The 22,811-nt window shown below is 43.0% G+C and overlaps 2 protein-coding genes across 23 annotated transcripts in view; one reads left to right on the forward strand and one right to left on the reverse strand.

The window, feature by feature from the left end:
• Window positions 1-13,763, forward strand: part of LOC128885948 (RNA-binding protein Musashi homolog 2) — a 61,657-nt gene extending 47,894 nt beyond the window's left edge. For 12 of the 13 annotated variants that reach the window (XM_054140428.1, XM_054140386.1, XM_054140418.1 and 9 more), the window contains 2 exons: window positions 1,625-1,865; window positions 3,258-7,516. In XM_054140428.1, coding sequence (XP_053996403.1) covers window positions 1,632-1,865; window positions 3,258-4,133 — 1,110 coding nt within the window. In that variant the 5' untranslated portion in view covers window positions 1,625-1,631 and the 3' untranslated portion in view covers window positions 4,134-7,516. Of the gene's footprint in view, window positions 1-1,624; window positions 1,866-3,257 lie in introns of all 13 variants that reach the window. The other variant, XM_054140371.1, reaches the window with a different exon arrangement.
• The window catches only part of LOC128886040 (uncharacterized), a 43,468-nt gene that overhangs the window by 17,053 nt on the left and 3,604 nt on the right, over window positions 1-22,811 (reverse strand). For 5 of the 10 annotated variants that reach the window (XM_054140602.1, XM_054140594.1, XM_054140585.1 and 2 more), the window contains 2 exons: window positions 997-1,088; window positions 523-598 (listed from right to left, as the gene is read on the reverse strand). The exons of 2 other annotated variants lie outside the window; for them this stretch is intronic. In XM_054140602.1, coding sequence (XP_053996577.1) covers window positions 523-598; window positions 997-1,088 — 168 coding nt within the window. Of the gene's footprint in view, window positions 1-522; window positions 599-672; window positions 812-996; window positions 1,089-22,811 lie in introns of those variants that run through there. 3 more of the 10 variants (XR_008459725.1, XR_008459727.1, XR_008459728.1) reach the window with 2 other exon arrangements.

The following is a 22,811-nucleotide window of genomic DNA, read 5'->3' on the forward strand; positions in this document are numbered from 1 at the left end:
CACTCCTACAGCCAGAACTAGTATTTTCGCGACTCGTGCTCCATCGATGGATTCTCTACCGTTTTCTTTCAAGCTGATTTTCCAAATGTATCAGCTTTCTCTGTTATTATTTTTCTCGGGACTCCTCTTCCAGCCGTTCGATCGCGTCGAGTCGCTAGCAATAGAAGCAAGCGAATTCGAAGAAAGGGAAAACGCGGCCAATTCTGCTGGGAGTGCCGATAATAGATGACGATTGGTAGTTGGCACACTGACGGTGATAGATGAACAAGATGGACGGAAACATCGGACGGGTTGGAATCTCGCGGGAGTCACGGGGTCGTTGTAGCTCCTACGAGTAGACAGGGACGACGAATCGACGCCAGTTACGAGTAAAGAAGGGTGGAAACGGAGAGAAAATAAGATATCGTCTAGTCTTTGCTTCTCGTCGGCGTCGATTCGATATCAACCAAATACGATACGTATTCGTTGTTTTCGTAAATCCTTACCGTTTGCTTTTCCTTTGGTTCGTCAAAGATCGCTTACCTTGAAAACTCGGGGATTTCGTAGATCGATGAATCGTGGGATGGACGGAATTTCGAAACGCTGATAACCGCCAAGTCTGCGCGCATAAATGTTTCGATAAAATGATCCATGTCATCGGTTAATTTGCGATGGGTATGATTACGACATCACCTCGCATCTCGCGTTCGCTTTCGTTACACTCGTCACAGTTTCTGATTTTTCCGTTAATTTGTCAGCGATACGTTAACGAGAGGCTGGTCTCGCATAGAGAAACCGGAACGAGGCGTTACGACGCGCGCGACGCGACGTGCTAAACGAACATACATACTCGATTAGCGATCATTTATTTAAAACTAAGATAAACATGAAAGGAAACGATAGTTGGTTTTCAAATTTGAAACCAGAAAATCCTATCTATCGCTATCTCGTAATATTGGTCCGTAGACGAGTGGACCTACTTTTTCGAGGTTCCAAGTTGTTGCGAAAAAGACTTACTGAACATCGATCGCGGTGAAAAACATCTTGTAACAGCTTAACAATGGAATCGCAACCAGCACGCAAGTTTGTATCGCCAAGAGCGGTATCACCTGAAACAAAAATAGAGGATCCTCGTGCGATATACCGAATTCGTTAAGGGTTTGTTTAGATGAAGCGACTTGGGCGCGACTGTGAGCTACCAGAGGTCCGTATATTCCGTCCACATGGAATCGCGCCAAAGTTGCCTCATCTGGACAAGGCATAATGAAAACATGTTTGCGAGACCCGTTACATTCGAGCTACGATAAGTTTTTTTCATTCGTCGAGTGATCGGAAATGAATTATATCGCGCTCGGACCAATTATACGCGATCGAAACTGCGTGCAAACATAGAGGGAAATATTTAGCCCGAGGGTGACCGAATTCGGAGGGCGTTTCGACGCGTTTGAAATATTCAAAAGGCTCTACCGAGGCTCGCTTAACGTAACACAACATAAACTGAAATATAAAGCTAAACGTAGAAAAGGAAACGGAAGGTTCGCGTAAGCTTCGAATCGGCCAATAAATTCCCCGGCGAAATCGTTTGAAATTCTGTCCAACGATCGGATAAGTGTTCTTCATTAGCGAATCCCTTTTTATGTTACAGCGCCAGCATGGAGGCGACGAATGGTGCGATCGAGCACGATTTCCACAATGCGTTGGTGCCCATAAACGGTAGCCACTCGGGTAGCTCCGGAAGGAGTACACCAAACGGAGGCGATCCGGCTCCAGGCAAACTGTTCGTCGGCGGCCTGTCTTGGCAGACTAGCAGCGAGAAGCTCAGGGAGTACTTTGGCATGTTTGGTACCGTCACCGATGTTCTCATCATGAAGGATCCGGTCACACAGGTCGGTCTGCTCGATGGAAGCTCTCTCAGCTCGTCCATCTTAAACGGTGGCACGTTTGCGAGCTTGTTTAGGAAACGTTGCCCGGTTTTAACATGTTATATGACTAGCAATTTTATGGTAACGTAACGTAACGTAAAGTAAAGAATAATGTTTTCGAGCAATGTTTTCGAAAGGGAAAGCTTGCGAACGAGCCATCGCTGTGATTAAATTCTCGTCCATTTCCTCTTCGATAGGTCAAATCGTTCGCATCGGTGTACCGGCCGAGCCGAAAAAGCTCTCCGAGTCGGGGGAGGGGGTAACGAAAACTAAAAATAAAAGAAAACAAGTCAAAACGCAATTCGCCTCGAGGAGATTCGATGCACCAGTTTCTTCCTTCCACTTTTGCACGAAACTTGACACAGTAGACCGTAGAGAAGAAGTTGTACTAATCGATGTAACTAATTGCTGAGACAGTATAAAGGATGTAGAAGTGTATTTTGGTACTTTACTGTATTAAAACATGTATTTAAAACGTAAAAGGTGGAAAAGAGGCAGAGGCTCGTTTCTAAAGATACGTACACATACACACACGTATCGGGATTCGAGGGGAATTTGAGTATAAGGTTTGCCAACTCTCTATACAGATATATATTTACGCGCACGCGCACGCGCGCGCGCGTATGTGTATGTATGTGTGTGTATACATTCGGTAATTTAACAATTGTAATTCTCATTTTGAGTCTTTATCGTATAATTCAAAGTCCTTGTCTCACGTAATCCTAGAATGTTTGTCTTACATTGGCTTGGACAGTCTTGCATGTAAACGGTAGTTTGGTAGTATTTAGTTAATTGTATATAAAAGGAAATATTCATTTATCTCTCTATATATATGTATATATATATATACATATATAAATATATATGCCACGGTATCAGTTTTACATAGATTAAAGAGTACGATAGGACGAAATAATAATGCAACGAACGCGACGGTAATTAGTCTGTTTGATGGAACGAGAGTTATCTGAAAAAGCGCGATAGGTAACGAAAGGATCGTAACTCGTAACGCGTTTATAGCGGCGCATGCATCTTGAAATTGGCGCGAAACTATTCGCTGGCAGTTAACTTGTTCGTAGCATCGCGTGTACCGATGATAACAGTTGTAAGTCGATGTCGAGAGGTTTGGGAGCATGACAATTCGGGCAACAACAAGTAGCGGAGAGGTTAACTGTCCGGCGATACGCTGCGCCAAAAGATCCATTGCAGCGTAAGCTATCGAGTAGGCAGGTTGTCGAGAAGCCAAGAGACACTCGGACGAGAGAGAGAGAGAGACAGAGCGAAAAAAAGAAAGATGGGAAAATTGAGAGAGTCGGTGGTTGTGCATCGTGGCCGTTCTGGCTTGTTCGGTTACAGCGTAGTCGCGGATTCGGCTTCATCACGTTCGCCGAGCCGGGTAGCGTGGAGAAGGTGCTCAAGTGTCCAATCCACACGTTGGATGGTAAGAAGATCGATCCGAAGCACGCAACGCCGAAGAACCGCGCGAAACAGGCGAATCGCACCAAAAAGATCTTTGTTGGCGGCGTCAGTCAGGATACCAGCAGCGACGAGGTAAAGGCCTACTTCAACCAGTTCGGTAAGGTCGAGGAGACGGTGATGCTGATGGATCAACAGACCAAGCGACATCGTGGTTTCGGATTCGTGACATTCGAGAACGAGGACGTGGTGGATCGCGTGTGCGAGATCCATTTTCATACGATCAAGAACAAGAAGGTCGAGTGTAAGAAGGCTCAGCCGAAGGAGGCGGTTCAGCCAGGCGCGTTGGCCTTGGGGAAAAGGGTTGTGTTGGGCGCGTTAGGCGTCCGACTAGCGCCTCAACCACCGCTTCCGGTCGCCGCAGCTTCCCAGTTAGTCGCCGCTCAAGCACAGGCCCAAGTACAAGCGGCTGCGGCCGCGGCCGCTGCAGCTCAGGTCCAGAACGCCGTCGCCGGATACGGGAAACTGTTTGCCAGTAGCTATCCTGCGCTTTCCGCTTACAGATACGCGCCGTACCCGATTCCAGCCGCGGCGGTGGCCGCTGCTGCGGCTGCGGCAGCTCCGGCTCCTGCACCCGCGCCGCCCTCGGCCGCTGCCGCGGCTGCTGCTGCTGCCGCCGCGACGCCTGCCGCCGCGGCTGCTGCCGCAGCTGCACCTGCCAATCCATATCAGGGCTATTCGCTTACCAACGTCGACATGTCCAGCTTTCAGGGCGTCGACTGGGGTTCCATGTACGGTATGGGCATGTACGTCTAAGTCTAACTCTACGTCTACGTCTACGTCTACGTCTACGTCTACGTCTACGTCTACGTCTAAGTCTAAGTCATTCGACTCATCGAAACCAACTCTGATCCGAGTACGTACAGAGCACACGCTTTCACGATTCTTGCGCGCGCTGGCCTATACGCATCTCCGCCTCTGCGTGCCCGCGCGCGTTATTAAATATATACATCTATACACACTGATACGTATTTATATACATAGATATATATATATACATGTCAGTTAACGCCATGGTAAAATCGATGACGAAATCACCGTAAATCCTTCCGAGCTTCCGATTCGTTCGTACCCTATAGTCTGTTAGTTTGTTCGGTGACTCCAAAATGCGTTTTAATAACGCATCTTCGAGACTCGTTTTCTGTAGAAACGAACCACTAGGCGGCAAATCACGGTACGTCTACGCACCCAAGATTCGCGTAGATGAGAAGAAATTGCGAAACGATCGAGAAAACATGGAAGCATGAAAGGACGGAAGCGAGCTCTAAAAGGATCAGAGTTGTGCGTAACGTCGAGCAGGGTAAGAGAACTTGCCCAGCCAGAAACAAAAGTCATTCTTCTTGCGTTTATTACTCATCGTTATCGCTTGTCACTTAATTTATTAGCGAGAGTGCATGTCCGTGTGCGCGCGAGAAAGAAAGAATGAGAGATCGGTACGTATTCGATCGTATCGCGTGTTTCGTTGCGATATCTTTTCATCCTTGGCTCGAGTAGTCCACGATTCATTTTACCCACGCGATTATTCCACGTGTTTTGCGTTTCCATCACACTTGGTTCCTAGTTAGATTAGCACACTCCCTGAAACGCGATACGGTGCGCGTTCTTTTCCGGCTTATCGCCGTGCCCAACCGTACATGATAACTAACTAATTACTTAATTAATTAAGCGATATTGGCGGCCGTAAACCACGACCGCCCTACTCTCAAGGATCTCGACCATAAGCAATAAAACAGGGGAGTTAGAGAGAAAAGAGAGAAAGCTTGAATGGGAGTGAGAGTGAGAGTGAGAGTGAGAGTGAGAGATAGCTCTGGACGTTGTGCCGTGAACCGAGCTTGCGAACTGAATCTACTAGCATTACTTTCGTTCTATCTTGGTTGTCCGCGGTTGCCCTCTTCCTTTAGATTTATGATGGCGTTGCTCGTAACCAAGCGGAATCACGCGCCTAAAAGAACGCGTCTGTTTCAATAGCCGTACCGCGCCGCGCCGCGCCGCGCCGCGCCGCGAGTCGGCGATCCCAACACGTCGCTCCTTTCTTCCTCTCCAGAGAACGAGGCAGATCTCCTTTTCGTCGCGCGATACTCCTCCGCCTCGATGAAAGTGCCAAACGAAAACGCTGGATCGATCCCTCGAGGGATCGTCGCCGAAACTCCTCCGTACCAGCTTCCATCGGCAGCGCGCAATCTTCTCCGTTTGTTCGTGGTTTCGCGTGTGCTTCCGCTCGGCTATTAGCTTCGCGACGACAACAACAGGTCGATCCTAAGGACACACTCCAATACATACACACACAGCTACACTTATACGTAAACACGCAGGATCGGTGACGCGACGATACACGCGTACACGGAGAGACACCATTATGGCGAACTCGTACGAAATATGTACAAGAAACGCGTCGTAATAGGAATAGCTATAGGTATACATATATTTTTCTCCGAGTAATGGACGACAATATTTACTCCATCGCGCGAATAGTAGACTCGTTAAAGTTTGAACGAGAACAACGCGCGATTAGAGCATGCAAAACAGAGACAAACGCGTTTTTCATGAATGATACTCACGTTTCTAAGTATAGTTTGATAGTCGCGAGCATAGCGACTACGAAAGCGACTGCGGTAACAAGTACCCAAGATCGAGATTAGCTCAGCGTTACGTTAAGCGCGCCTAGTTTGTAAGTTTGAAGCAGGTTTAAGCTAGACTTTTAAGGCGTTCGTGACAAAACAAAGTCGATACTTAATTTATACGAATTCGCGCGCGCGTCACGCTCCTCTCGTTTTCGGCGATAAAACACTACCGAGATGGCTGCCGTTTCCGAGACATCGATCTTTCGCTATTTTCCTCTCGCAATCTTGCCAATTCTCGCCATCTTGCTTTTCAAGTATCGATCCTTGTCGTCTGAACAACCTATCCTTCTGTTTTTCTTTCGGTTTTCTTCTTTTGCTACCTTTCTTTATTTTCCTTTTCTTTTATTTTTTTTTCACGTAACCGCGATTCCAAGTACGATTCACGGGCGTGAAAGAGTACGAGCGTATCAGTTCGATTGGCGTTTCGTTTATTTATTTGTATATCGAGAATTTCGATTAGCCTATTTACAGAAAGTAAGTCGAACGATCGAAAGCATTTCGATGGAAATGCGAAAGATCGACGAACAAAGGGCAGCGAAGCGAAGCGTTTTAGAAGAGAAGTCGATAATTAATAAAATGTACGTAGTCGTCGATGGCGAGAAGAAGGTGTCGCGACGATCCGTGCGAGAAATTTCGAGCAATAAGCGATATCCACCGAGACCTTCGAGTTGTACCGTTTACGTTTAATGATTGCGATAAGCGAGAGGAGAGACATAAAAAACAAAGGAAAACAAAAAAAAAAAGAAGACGTACGATAATATGCGAATGCGCGAAAGCCTCGCTGTTCGCTGTTCGCTGTTTGCTGTTCGCTGTTCGCTGTTTGACGAACAGACAGCAAGGAAGAAGTTTCTTCCAAACAACAAGTAATATTCTTTAGTGATATACATCTTAATATACTTACTTAACGTATATCCTAATCTTAACGACGACAAAGCTCGCGAGTGATATTTATGACTTACACGTAAGATGATATTTAGAATGATAAGTGGAAAGAAAGAAAGAAAGAAAGAAAGAAAGAAAGAAAGAAAGAAAGAAAGAGTAAGCGATGACAAGTACGCCTTAAAAGAACCGCGAGAAGCAAAAACGTAAGCACGCGTGTGCGGTGAATCTAGCGTGAGACGATAATTCGACTAGAGATACCGCTTGGTGCAAACCGAATTTTATTTTTCGCGGTTTGCGTACTCGATAAACGGTGCGTACTTAAAGCTAACCTTGAGGACACCCGATATCGATGTATCCTGGCCTGTCCGCTCCGCATATCCTATCGATCTTTTACTAGAGTACTTTCTTTCCCCGACTAGTATATCGTCATCCCTATCGCGGCGTTACACGAACGAGATGTTGAGGATTTTTTTCTTTTTTTCACGGTATGCTAATAATGGTATTTTCGCTCGAACAGACTCGAGTTAATCGTGTCCTCTTCGTCTTGGCGCGTTCTCGTCACCAAAAGATTCGCCGATGCATACTGCGCGAGCCCAAGCAACGAATAACAAATAAACGGAAGGATGCGGCATACGATTCGATGAACAAATGGCAACTTTCGATCGTGTCGATGGATTTTTTTGATTATATCTCTGGAATGACCTTTGATCGTGTATATCCTCTTCGCCAACATTTATCCCGTTTCCGTAACCTCTTGAAATTCCTTTAATATATCTTTGCAAATGATTATGTATTTTAAACGCGACACACAAAACGCATACACAAAACGCTCAGCACCCCTCACACATACACAAATATGTAGACACAGTACATATATGCAAAGACACATTGCGAATGTCGAGAGTAATTGTTAGCGTAGCTAGTATATTTTGATGAGCGCTAACCACCCATTAGTTGAGAATGATCAGTAGGTGAAGCATGCTGGTTGAAATATCTTTTAGAGCCGGTTATCCTCCATTGTTTCGTCACACCGCATTCGTCGTTTCTTCGTATAACTTGAAAGCACACAGTGTCTCGCTGCTCTGTCTTCTTGCTAACTTTTAACGCGACGCGCCAAGGGTATATTCGATTGAACATTTTTCTTTTTTCCACATCTTTTCCTTTTCTTTTATTTTAATTAGTTTTTCGTTCTTTCGTTCGTTTATTTCCTCGATTACATTTTTTCTTTTTCATGGTTCAAAGTGTTTGTAGCGTGCAGCACTCGTCCGTTTTTACATTTCATGATTTACTTGTTCGGGAAAAAGACAACGGTTAATTATTTACGTCGACTGTCGACGATTCTCCAAGCAATACGCGTCGTGCCGTTTACGACATCCCAGTCGATCGTAACTTTGTGCCTTGTCTTACCGTTACTTGGTATTATTATCATTATCATTATCATTATTGTTATGATTATTATTATTATTATTATGATTATTATTATTATTATTATTAGCGATTATTATTAGCGATTATCGTCGATCGATTTACTCGACTTTCTCGTCAACCCCGCGTATACGTTTCGCAATTACCGAAACATCGTTGCTCTTCATCTTTCTGGTCAGCGATTATATGTATACAAATTAGGCTCAGCCTCGAGCGCAGCGAAGGTCGCAATGGGTTTGCACAAATTCGAAATTCTCGTTGCAGAGTTTCGTTCCCTCTCCCTCTCCTTCTCTTATCCCGTATCATATATACATATATATATTTTTTTTTTGTTTTTTTTTTTATTTTGTTTAGCCTTATATTGTCTTCTGTCTATTTTCCTATCTGTCTGTATGTACGTGAGAGTGTGTTTTCGTGTTGCCATAAGCGTTGAGGGATATAGCCGTGCAACGAGCATCGTCCAACGATCGTGTCTCGAGAAAGTTTGCGCGAACCTGTTCGCTACCCGCTCGAGCGAGGCGGATTCGTCAATACCCAAAGGGAAACGAATCGGACTCTGAGACCGCCGCGCGTCCGCGTCCGCGCCCACTCGCGTCCACTCTATATTTTAGTTGGCCATGTAGAAGAATATTTTGCTCGACGAAACGTACTTAGAAATCGCAATCTATTCATCTCTGACCTTACGATTGTTCGGAGATTGTCTATCGACGGAAGTTTTATTCATTGCCTCGTCTTTTTTCATAAGATTCTTTTGTCGAAGGAATCTTCGAACAACCGACAATGCGGTGTTTTACGATTATTAATATAGACAAAGTAGCGATTTCAACTTAACATTAATTTTTCGAGCATTATTTTCTTCCTTGATGCACCACTCTTCGACGCGAAAAATTTCTTGAAAAACGGACGCGTGCACGTACATTTATTTCCATGATCATCGGCCGTAAACTAGAGAGCGAATGAAAGAGACGGGAGAGAGAGAGAGAGAGAGAGAGAGAGCACAACTTAGCAGGAATACGCGGGGCGGCGAACACGAAAAACGACAAGTATGACATAGTTTAGTTCGATGCTTAGATGAGTTGCCAATAAAGTAGTTGGTTTCAAACTTGTAGCTAACCTGTATATTGTGTACCTATTTTGTATACTCTGACCAGCTCCCGTTCGTCCTATGCTGATCCCCTCCTTTTTTTCGTAACAAACACTTTTCCTTCCGTATACATATATATATATATATATCCTCGCTAACTGTATTTCTTTCGTATTTTTATCTCTGGCAAAAGTAATTTATCTGTGTTTTTCATTTTGGTGCTGTGTAATACTACGCTATTCTCTCGCTCATTCATATACCCGTATATATGCATTGTTTATGTTTCCTCGTATACCCCACTCAACTTGGATCTAAAGTGTTTATATTGTATCTTTTGTACGAATCGTGATACACGCTATTCTAGAGCGTATATCGATTATTTTTCCATTTATTTCTTCTTCTACTCTGTTTCATTTTTTTCTTTCTTTTCTTCCTCTCCTTTTTTATGTTATTTTATGTGAAAAAAATTTGTTTGCAACTTTTTCATTCGTCAGCGGTGTCGAAGGTTGGCGCAGCCGTTGGTGCCGGAGGCGCGCCACCGCGGGCGCATCGCTAATTGGCTGATTAATATTAAGCTGTAATTAGCCTCGTTAACCCCGGTGGGCACTCGTTTCGCGACGCTCTCTGATTGGTCGGAACACGGCCCCTGCGTGCCCTTCGGCTCAAAGCCAGCGCGCGCCGCGCATCGAGGACCTTTCTCGCGCGATTCCAATCGTATCTCGCGTCGTTTACGAATCGCCGATAACAAATAACGAGTTTCGTCTAATCTCGGTAAAAGGTCAAAAGTCTGCTCGCCAACTAGATCTACATGTAGTCTCGTCAAGTTTCGAACGCGCGACTAGGATTTAATCGCGAAACAAACAAGCTGAGAAAGGTGTGACACGAATCGAAATACGAAAAGGTCTTGGACACACCGAACAGAGAAGCGGATAACGGGTTGAAACATTCCATTAAATCATCAAGAAACAAACCTCTTTGTTTCGTGTTCTCAACTACGTACGATACGATACGATACATAGAAACAAAGCGGTTTCCGATGAACGCGTTAACGGGAAAAATGGCCATTCCTATCGAAAGGAAGGACGGTGTGCACTCCGCCGGCACTCATAGGCAAAACTCTTTTCTAACATTTCTTCCTCTTTCCTGTCGCCCCATGTTGCTTCTTAAGCGGTCCAAGACAACCAGAGGAATTGTTGTAGCGCATGCATTTTAGCTAGAGTATCCCAGGCGCGCTCTAACCAGCAAGTAAGAGTAAATTTTAAAATTAAATTTCGATATGTACACAGTTTTTTCTCCGCCAAGACCCAACAGGCTCCTTCTTTCGCGGTCGCTCAATCTTTTTGCTGCCAAAGTGAACGACGATTCGCAATTTTAACTTTGATTTACCCTGGAATATATAATACGATAATATAATATACCTACGTCTTGTCGAACTTTGGCAGTTGAAAGATGAGAATTTTGAGCAATCGATGGAAGAATCGTTACTTGGTTTTCCCATTCCTCCGATATCCCGAAGAGTACGAAGGCTCGGCTTACCACCTCTACGTCCTTTTAACCTTTTGCGAATGGACCGGTAATTTATTAATTTCGATCGAACAACAAAATTAACCACATGGAACGATGTTATTATCGAATATTGAAAAGTCGATTGATGGCGTACGAGGCAAACAAACCCGCTGACCTGCCGAACAACTAGAGTCCAAGCGCAAAGGATTGACGAGACAAGTGTGTGCGTTTTGCCGCTTGCCGATTTCAGAGCCGTTCGGTTGCCGATAAAAGAATAGCTGACCGCGACTAGCCTGATCGGATTGCGATCGAATCCAACAGAATCTGAACAGACTTTACTCGATCCAAAAACCCTTTTTGCACGTACGCTCGATCAAAGGAACGAGCAAAGACACCTGGCATCGCAGCACGGAGAAAGATATGTTCCGGTTTCCAGAAATTCGCGGGAATCGATCGCGAGAGACCTCTCCGAATTACGTAGATCGAGAGAGATTTAAAAATTGTTCGCTAGAGACGCGAAAACCTTGCCTTCGAAACGATTCGAGATGAATAGTTGACGATCATAGGGATCGGTGTACATATCGTCGAATTGTCATAGTTTGGTACGAGTTGTACAATAGGTTGTAGATGGTTTTGTACGTAGGTTGCGCGCTGTGATTCCTCTCGTGTTGTGTCGTTGTTCTCGCGAAAACGAGCAGCAAGAAAAACGTAATACGATATAATAAATGTAAGAGACATTTTTTTCGCGTAGCTGGACCGATTCGATCAACGTTTAACTAGTCTCGCGTGAGCAATCAGAATTCTTTCAGCTGCATCGAGCGAAGCGTAAGACATATCGATAACCTCCGACATATCATTTTACGATTTATCAAGATTTCAGTCGACTCGAGTCGACTATAATATTTCGCGATTTCGTACCGACACGACGGAAAACGGAAAACGGAAAAGATACGCGTTCGTTTCGTTCTGCTTTCTCCGTGCAGTTGGGGGCGCCACTCTTTCCTTAGTTTTACGATCTTCGATTCGACAGAACCCGAGTGCCTTATTCGATCTCCATGTGCCCCCATCGTGTATTCCCAACCCCGAGACCAAACACCCTTCGAAATTCGAACGAAAATATCTCAACAACTAAAGAAACGATACACAGAGATACAGAGAGTGAAAAATGTAAGAGAAAAAGATAAGCAAGACAGCGAAAAGAAAAACAGCAACTATTCCGATGCATATTAATTCCCATTTAATAGGTAGAGTAGAGTTGAGAAGGTTGATCGCTAGAGAAGGCAAGAGAACCGCTACCACGAATTCGGATCCGAGACCTGCCGACCATCGCGACTGAGAAACAGGTAAGACAACTTTCTTCTTTTTTCTCTCTCTTTTCTACCCTTATGTACTCGATGTACAGAGTGGTTTAACAGGCATCTTGGTACAGCCAAACAAAATTTAAAGAAAAATTTTCGATTCGATTCGATTCGATTCGGCCAACTGTTTCCGACTGTACCACGAGGTTTCATCCACCCTGTGTAAATAGGACACCTATACAAATTATCCTCTTATACATGTACACGCATCGTTCCGTAGATTTTTACATAATTAGATGCGATAGACGTTGCGAGATTTAGCGTGTTAGTTGCGAGCATTGGGTACCACCGCTTTCGTGGTATAGAGGACCGACGAATCATATGTGTATCACCCTACCGCACGCATCATAATACGTAGTAAATGTTGGTAGTTGTTACTAGCAGAGCTAAGATTTGTCGATGGTGTAGGCGTAGTATCATAATTCCACGCATAATACAGACATTTTTTTGAGCAATGCAGGAAAGCCTCGGGATCGAGAAAACTGCTGCTTCCTAACAATATCTTTTTCCTTTTGGTACGCAAACAGATCGTGTCGTGTTGCGTTGCTTATTTTACGTCACACTTTCTATTCTCTATTTTCTATTTTCTATTTTCTATTTTCTATTTTCAAGTTGTAGTCGTATTCTCGCTTTAATTCTTTTTTAATAACACTCTCGACCGATACGATCAAGTCGATCGAGATCTTGCAACATCTTTTTGTCTCTCGGCCGCGACACTGGATACGTAATACGATGTTACGCTTCGTTTACGAGTTTTTCACGCGGAAACGTTCAAATTGATAAGCGATAGCGTCTTCTTCTTTTTCTCTCTTCCCGAAGTTTTCTTGTTAACCAAACTTTGAAATCAACGAGAATCGAATTACATCGTATTTCATTTCGTCCTCTCGCCTCGTAACGTGCCTCTTGCATCGGGAATTGATCACCGAATGAATCTCTTTCGGCATATTTCTCGTTTATCTCGAGCTTAGGCGATGATTGAAACGTCCCCGTCGCGACGTTTCCACATGGAAGGCTACGTGCCAACGATATCAAACTTGCAATAGAAAAGAGCTGCATCGTGCATGAGTAATGATTTTTACCTGTATTACTAACACGTTTCCGAACGATTATCTCGTATTGGTAAATAAAGAAACGGCTCGAAAGTTGAAAGTCCAAAAAGAATCATGGAAATTGAAAGTGTTGGGAAACATTGCTCGATCAAAAATCTCGAATACAGGCGCGAGTCGTTGTTTGCGCGACCGCGACCACGACCGCGACCGCGACCGATCTACCTATATCGTATAATCGAGCGTTTTTTATTTCACAGTAGATGCGGTGAATTAGCAAACGTGATACGAGACAGTCGTGCCGTAAAGAGGCAAAGCGAGGCCTTACGTAGTCGCATGTGTGATTTGAACGGTAACAGAAACAGAGTGAAACAAGTATACGTATAACGTTGTAAATGTTGATCTTTGTAATGGTTCTCACCACTACTGCCATCACCGCCACCCGCCACCCGCCACCCGCCACCCGCAACCAAAAACCTTCACTTCCACCGTCATCGCCTTCATCGACGACAGAGATATTTCGTAGGTAACGGTAGTTTGAAATATCCGTGTAAAAACGAGTTGCTTTAAAGATATAGTGCGCTCGAAAATCGGCTTTTACGGGCAAACTCTCCGCACTCGAGAACAACCGAGTCCGATTCAAATTCTACGTTATACAAACTTACCTACACGGAAAATCTAACGAAACGACCCAACGATCGTTCTCGTTTATCGACAAGTTGGTAGGAGAATAGACCTACTCTTCGGAGAGCTTGCCTCTAATAAGGCAACACAAGACGAAATATGGAAAAGACCAGCCGATGATTTTTCATTCGTCTTCGAGGCATTCTTTCGATATGGGACCCGCGCGTTTTTCGTAGCGCTTTTTTAAAGCCGGTAGGCGAGTCCGGCGTCTTGTTCTTCCAGTATGTGTATACATATAAATATAAATATAAAAAAATATATATATATATACATATATATTAATAATACAAATATACGTATATAACGAGTGTACGATCAATATAGACGGCGATCGAACCGAGCGTATGCTAGAAAGGTGATTTTCTAAAAGGAAAAAAAACGTTCGACTCATATTTATACGAAAAGTAGTGGTTCGTCGCATGACACATGGTTCAATTATGTCAAGTCTTAACCGTGTTCCGAGTAATTAATTAGATTTCCCTACATTTTAACTGTGATCGCATTAATCATGGGAAATGACGTTTAATAAAATGAATACTGCGCGAAAGCTTAATTCGAAAGGAATCGCAACATTCGCGAGCTCTTTTTCCGCAATGTTCGTTCGCAACCGTTCGCCGATAGGCCGATGGACGCATGAACGCAGACTAGAGCGTGTTCGGTGATTTAGCTTGATCGTCTGATCTAGAAAGAATAACTACGTAGCTATATCGTAGTTTGTTTGTCCTGTTGATTTACAAACCGATAAAACCTTACGTCGATATGATCGACGGCCGAATCAAGTTTACGTCTTCCGGTGGATAATCAAAAAAATCTGTTTTTCAAGAGCCACCCCTACACTTGATTTACATTTTCTAGTTTCGTCAGGTTTGAAAAAGTTAGTTGATCGCGGTTTGGAAAATCGTATCATATGGACGATCGATGCGATCTGAACACGTTTCAAACGGAATAGAGAAAAGGCTAATTTCTAAATGAGTTTTCTAAAAAAGAAAAAAAGAAGAAAAAGAAGAAGAAGAAGGAAGAAACGAAAATAGAAAAAAAAAATGGTTAATTCTTAAATTGAAATACTTGTAATTTCTCGAATAGAAGAACGAACCTCTCGATCCCGCGGTACTGCGATACATCGACGATATATATCTCTGTACATATATATATGTATATATACTGGATTTTTATAAAGTTTACGGAACGATAGAACATCGAACGCGAAATGTAGAGAAATTTTTAACTTAATAAATGTACGTTCTTTTAACGTAACGAGTTGTATCGAGCCGTAAACTTTGACCTACACCTTGGTAACTCGTTTGCGTACCTGTGTCGCGGACAAGGTATCGCATATATTTTTTGAATCTAATCCTGGCTGTTTTCGAAAGAAGATAAGAACGTGCGAAATACATAGATACGGAGAGCAAGCGGAAAGAGAAAGCGTCTCGAGTAGTGAAAACGCGAAAACGTTGCTCGCGACGCGACGCGACGCGACGCCGCTGCCGACGCTGACGCTAAGGCTGACGCTGAGGCGTCGGCAGCAACCAGCAGCATCGGCTGTATTTGTTGGTTTCGGCTGTCAACACCGTGACTGGCGTCATCGAATCACTTTGTTTTCGTTTTCATTGCGAGTGTCGCGAGTCGTAAGCAACGCGATCGCCTATACGAGAGATGATTGATCGTCGAGCGATAAATTAGACACCGCGCGCGTACATGTAATCAGCTCGAATCCACGCGATTGCCTTTTAAAGTGTACGATCGCGAGTAGTCGACATCTCGGGTAGGTAGTTGCGAGTATCTTTCAACGGAATCAAATCGTTTCCGCGAGTCGCTCTATTTATTCGGCCGCGTACTTGACAGAAACAGCGAGAAATTGAAGCGTATCGATTGAAATCGACGATATCGTTTCCCCGTAAAACTGAACGAATAACGGATCTAAAAGATAACCGGATGAAATGCCCGTTGATTTCGACGATACGAGTGATTGATTGGCTCGAGTAAACTAAATTCGATTAACGATACGAGACAATTCTGCCACGAGAGGACACTTTGCAACCTCGAGAACGTTGAAAAAGTACAAACCGGATAAACGGTGAACTGAATCGACCAGATATAGTGTGAGAAATAGAGAGATAGACGATTACGATATCTCCGCGTAGCGTGACTGACAAACAAATCGAGAACGAGTTCCGTTTTCACAGGACCTCGTCGATCGCATAGATGACGTCGGAGAGCATCGACGAGGACTGGCCAAACACGGGACTCTTTTCTCCTGTTTAACGTGTAGCCAGTAGCGATGTATCTTGCGTGATAATTGCAGCTAATCGATATCCCAGATATCGTTAGCTGTATACGACATGTATTAATATTAATTACTACGTACTGTCCAATATATTCTTTCGTAAAATGTGCCATTTTTCGTCATCGTCATCGTCATTCTTATTCTCATTCTCATTCTCATTCTCATTCTCATTCTCATTCTCATTCTCATTCTCATGCTCATGCTGATGCTCATGCTCATGCTCATGTTCATGTTCATCCTCATTGTTGTTCTTATACTTGTTACCTTATCGTTTTATTTATTTTATTTATTTTACAGACAGTTAATTTTTAACTTGTTAGGGTACATCCAGACTAGAAACTGACCGCGTCTCGAACAAACAACCTACGGGTACGATCGAGGTGATTCGTCTCGCCGGCGTCGTTTGATTCGTGGTCAGACTCTGATAATCTTTGGATTTACCTCTAGACGGTTAGCAACGTTATTGTACGTGTATACGATATCGAAATTTGTATCTGTACTTTTGCGTACTTTTCCTGTTCTCTGGACAAAGCTTCGACGTAGCGCAATCTATTTCACCCTGTAAACATTCCCGCGATCGGTCCACGATTTACTGACTTTCCAATCGAATCTAATCATCGAATGCGAAATTTCGACTCGTTCATCTCGCATCTCGTACCTCGTTTCTCTCGTTGGTTCATTTACGAGAACAATTTGCACGATTACTTGATGCTGTAACTATATATATTTTTTTCCATAGGATAAACGATGCTTGCAAACGATCGATAACACCGCATTTCTTTATTGGAAAGATCACGAAATCGTAGCCACGTAGGTTAACCCGAATTCTGCAATGCAACTATTTAGTATAGTCAGCTAGATAGACAGTCGAATAGTAAACACGATGTGTAGAAAATTTACTTACGTAATTAATTACTTACTCCGATTTCATGGGTAAAAGGTAAAAGAGTAAAAGTACCAAGTGAGTTTTGATTAATTAGTAAAGAGATGCGAGGCAAAGCTGCGAATTAGAGAGTATATACGTGCGCGCGCGCGCGTGCGTGCGTGCGTGCGTGCGTGCGTAAGGGCGTGAGTGCGACCACGCCATTCGTTTGTGCGTGTGTAAGGGTGAGAAATAGATGTGGCGAAAGGATACACGAGACGGAGAGAAAAGGAGAAACGGAAGAAATAATTACCAACGTACTTACTGCAGGTAAACTGGTTACTGTACCTGTTGTTGTTGAAAACATTAAAAACACTCTTATTCCATGCTAACGCCGCTTAACGGTATCTCTTATTTTCATCCCTTTCCATAGACTGTTTGATAAACGAAGGTTGTCGACGGATCACGATGAACATTTTACTCGACAGGTTAATCGGTTGGCAGTCATCGTGATCGATTTTGGTTGCGAAACGATATTACGAATCAGAAATCGGAACTCGTCGAAGAAATCGAATTTGTTTCGTGGAACCGAGAATATCGTAACATTTGGACATAACACGTAGTACAACTTTCATGTTTTTACAAATGATCCTAACAAAGAATCGCCGATCCTTTTTTCAATCGCACCAAACTCGATCGCCGGCAAATTTTGTCACGCGTTCAAAAGAATACAACGATCACGCGGACATTAGGTCTTTTGTTTACGGTGAATGCAGTTGAAACAAAGGATGAGACGACACTATCGACAAACGAATATAAAAACCGAGGCACTTGAATTATCATTTTTCAATTTCTTTTGTTGTTGTTGTTGTTGGTGTTATTATTATTATTATTATTATTACAGTCATCGTCATCGTCGTCATTCTTCGACGCAAAGATTGACGAATTCTGAAATAAATCGAGCAACACTAGAATTGTAAACCTGTAGCGAAGTATTTTAATCAAGACGCGGTATCACACACCCCTCCACACTATTTAAACATACCTACTTCTTCTGGTAAATTAATGGTTATTTTGGTAATTATACGTGTAGTGTAAATTACGTGTCACGGTGCAATTATCGATTTTTCGATGCATCGGGTGCGCGCATCTGTACATATTCCTATATATACACACCTACATCATAAATATTAGTATTTCTTTGTAGTAGTTTATTTGCCCTTTGTATACGTCGTTGGTCGTAACCTTTGAATCTTTGTTACTTTTAAACCATCTATCCTGAAATCTATCAAGTATAATTTACGTGACACGAATTAAACGGCCAACGGCGTACATCGTAGGAATATGGATTTTTCCGTTCCTTCCTCATTTCCTCGGAGCTGTTTCGAACAAAGGTACTGCCAGGCAAAATGTAATTTTAAAAAGCATGAAGAGAGAGTATATTTAACTTTCTATCCATAGGGATAACGAATAGTACAAGTGAACACATACGATGACTTCTAAGAAAAGAGAGAAAAGAAGAGACACGGTATCTCGGTTGTTTCGCAACGAAAGGATTGAAAGCTGGAGGTGAGTGACAATAAAGGGCTATTATTTTTCCACACTCGTTTAGTCCCAGTGATTCTTATTTCTCGGAGATTTTCTGACGCACCGTTACTCGTCTAACGAGAACTGAGAACATTGTATTTGTTAAAAAGTGAAAAAGTACATATGTACACACGCAAACAAACAGACAGACAGACAGACAGAACAGACAGACACACGCACACATATACGCGATCTAGTACATCAAATAATCAAAGATACAAATTCTACTATCTGTAGCGTATATTTTACCGATTGTTGCGAGATACACGACAACAGGGTTCTGCATCGAAAATTGTGTACTTGGAATGTTATTAGTTAATATGTGATAGAGATGATGTAAGACAAAGCATTCCATAAACTTTATCGTACTTTGTTTGTTTCGACGTGTTTCTTCGATACAGAGTAGTTTGTTCAAGTATGCGAAAAATGTAGGTTTTACTTGAATTCGACGACAAGCGAACCGTATAATCTTTAAGGTGTATTGTTTGGTGGTTGGTGCAAGAGTAGTGAAACATTTTATTCTGAAATATGGAACGTTGAATTTGAAGAAGTCGGTTTTTTATTCGATCGGCAATCGATACTTTTTGGACGACCGCGATCGTTTGAATGTATCAAATGGAAACGAAACGAAACGAAACGAAACGAAACGAAACGAATCGAATCGACGAAATGTCCCATCGTCGTAAATTAATATATCGTCAATCGAATAAGAAACCATTTCGATAGATATTTCAGACTGTTTAATAGCGATACGCGTGTGCGTGTGCATGGAGCTTTCGTTGAACTTCGGACAAGGAATAAAAATGTTCCTTCTTTCGCGATCATGTCTTTTCTTGAATTTTCGTTTGCGAAGAAAATATTCGTGTAATTGATTCATTTGAAAAATCGCTCCATGAATACGCAACGCCCATGTTAAGCCAATTAATTGACATTTCCATGACAAACCCGTGACCCTTGAATGATCAATTGTTTCGCAGCATCGTAGAAACGTAGTTTCCTTTCACTTTCGAAACAACTTACACTCTTTTAGACATAGTGGCAGAGCTGACGTAACTGATAATAATTAGAGTCTGCGTAGAGAGATATACGTATGATACATACGTATATTTTTGTCGAGAATTTCGACGATGGTAAACCTGTAGGAAGTAACAGAAGGGGAACGCCAGGCCGGTGTTTACCCGTTTTTGCAACGAATTTCCAAGAACGAGCGTATTATCGATGAAAAGTGAAGAATGTATGTAGAATGCCTGGCCTGGATAAATTGGCACATCTTTCGACATCGATCCTGTATCGTCAAACAATAGAAGGAAAAGAAAGTTTGTACGTTCCGTCGATCGTCACTGGGACATGGTCGAGTATTGGTTGAGACGTCTCTTTATAAATGTTTGTTGGTTGCTCCGACGAGCAAGATCGATCTAGAAAGGGCGGTCAACTTATCCCAGCAGCCCGTCCCGTCGCCTCGATCAACGACGATGTGGCCTAATCGAACGAGAACAAACAATTACGTAACACGTACGAAATTTTTGATGAAATGGTACTTGTTTCTCCGCGAAAACGATCGAGATAAAAGCCAGTTGAAGGAATCCTAAACAGACGATACGAATCGTTTACGAAATGCTTTCTTGCAACTCGGAATTTTGCCTGCGACGAACAAAAACTCAACATTTTCCAGGAAGCCACACCAAGGACCGAGGGTTAAAGATTAAACAATCTCCCGATAAAATGTTGCAACGATCATTTCTCGATGAATCGCGATAAGACAAGTTTTGTTAGGGTAGCGATCGGCATCCAAGCTATAGAACGAAAAGATCGTTATACAGGAAACGTCGATAAGAGAGCTTTGTAATCTATGACGCAAGCTATCGGACGATTCCGATCGCGAATTTTACAGGTACGCCGAGCGCGAAAACGATCGATGAGTCGGTTTATCGCCTCGGCGTTGTTTAATGTTCACACGAACGAAGCTAGGGGCATTAGAAAGTCTAGGGATAAGTGCTTTTCTATTTCTACGTTTAACCGAGTACAAAAACTGTATATACTGTGTATTATTATATGTATATGTACAAGTGTAAGACATGTAAAAAACGTAAGAGACGTAATCGACGATTTCGTCCATTTTCGATCCCAGTTCTAGTCACGTTAAGCTTCTTTTCGACGCCGACGCGTACCTTGCGTACGACACGCGAACCAAAATACATACACTCGCGAACCACTGAAAACGGATTACTTTTAAAAGGCGCATCCCGCGTTACGATAACGAGCTGCACACGCGGAAACCACCTGGCTTTAGGAATCGAGAATCTCGCGTTGCATCACGGCCACGGCCACGGCATACATTTCATCGGTAGCAAATTCGAGCGAAACTCGTAGCATTTCAGAGGACACCGGGGACCTTTTTTTCAATAAAAAAAATCGTTAGAAACCGAGAGAGAAGAAAAGGAAGGATACGCGACAGGCTCTTTGGCACTCTGGGACGAGCGAAGAAACGAAAAACCAGCAGTCGAGTTAATCAGCAGGGTGAAATAAAAGAGTACCGACTGTATTTATTTATGAACTGTAACAATTACTTGTATCGTTGCTTGATTATTTTCGTACCTATCATTATTCTTCTCCTTTATAATAATAATTCGAAAGGAAAAAACGTAGAAACGACGAAAGATCTTTCGAGTGGTTCTAACCCGGCAGGCTTTTCGGGATTCCTGTTCATCGGCTGGTGGTCCGAGGGAAGCAGAGAGAACGAGAAGAAAGGAAATCGATAACAGGACCCCCCAAGGGCACGCGTTATATACGCTCCTGTCGGCTACATTGCTGCCGCTCTGGGAAAAAAGCTAGCTCAGAAATTTCTCCGTATCCTTTTACTCGAGGCCAACTAGAGAAATATCAGCAAGTATCGCGTTGTATTTTCTCGCGAGAAATTGATTTTCGCAATCCAGAATATATATCTCGTTCGCTGAATTTCAAGTGTAATTTTGCGTTTGCCGAGGAGATGTAAGGTGTTTTTGTTTTTTTTTTTTTTTTTTTTTTTTTTTTTGTATTGCATTGCAATACGCTGTAAGTAAGGATATATTAAAAGCTTATTTTTAGCCCTGTATCTTTAGCGCAGGAGAACGAGTCTAGATTACTTGGCATGCAAGAGCCACGCTATGGTTCGCGAAAGCGAAAAAGAAGCGTTTCCGGTCGAGTATCGACGCACCGGCTGTAACCGCGACCAGAAGCAAATGTACAGAAACGAAACAACCTGAATTCGATTCGATTTCGAATGAGTAAATATCGCGGCGAATGATTCAATCGAATCAATTAATTGTTTAAAATTATCTTTTTTTTTCTCTTTCCCACTGAGGAACAAAAACGGGACATTGTCGGAGCAATTCGAGTCGGGCCTAGGATGACCGTAATTCGATAGCATAAATTCGCTCACTGCGTTTACGTCTCTCCCCTTTATACGTGTATTATATGTATACCCTACTCCATCGAGTAATATCGAAGCAACGCGATACGCGGAGAAGACAGCCGAGCATATTTTCACCCCAAAGATGCGAGTCTAGGGAGCGAGGGACATTTACACATTCCCTGTGCTGCTCGTTCCCTCGTACCCCATGCTTCGCGTGATATCGTGTATTGTTAATACTTGTATCCCCTGAACCGTATTTGGATATCGCGTACGGGATTCGAAAACAGAAACGAAAAAACCACGAAGAAAATTCCCTCGCGTTTCGTTAATTGGCCAGTTCGTTCGTTATCGTGAAACAAGATATTGCCATTGGCACTGTCAACAAGGAAACGGAGGAACGTGAAAAATGCGACGAATAAAAGGAAAATATTCCCTTTATCTACGGTTCCTGTCGTCTTTCGTTCTATTAGATCGTTTCTTCCATCTCTTTATTTTATCCTCTTCCACACTTTTATCTCTACTTTTTATCTTACCACGATCACGAGTAATGATTTTTATTTATTTATCTTGCACGTACAATGGAAAATGTAGCTCGACAACAGAGCTAACCGTGCTTCGGGGGTGTATTTAGCTGCGTAAATTAAAATCGCAAAGGTAAGTGGAGATTTTGTTAGCCTTTACCTACACGCCTCTTCGACTCCGAT

Source organism: Hylaeus anthracinus, unplaced genomic scaffold, assembly GCF_026225885.1.
Source record: "Hylaeus anthracinus isolate JK02 unplaced genomic scaffold, UHH_iyHylAnth1.0_haploid 0, whole genome shotgun sequence".
In the NCBI taxonomy this organism is placed as follows: Eukaryota; Metazoa; Arthropoda; class Insecta; order Hymenoptera; family Colletidae; genus Hylaeus; species Hylaeus anthracinus.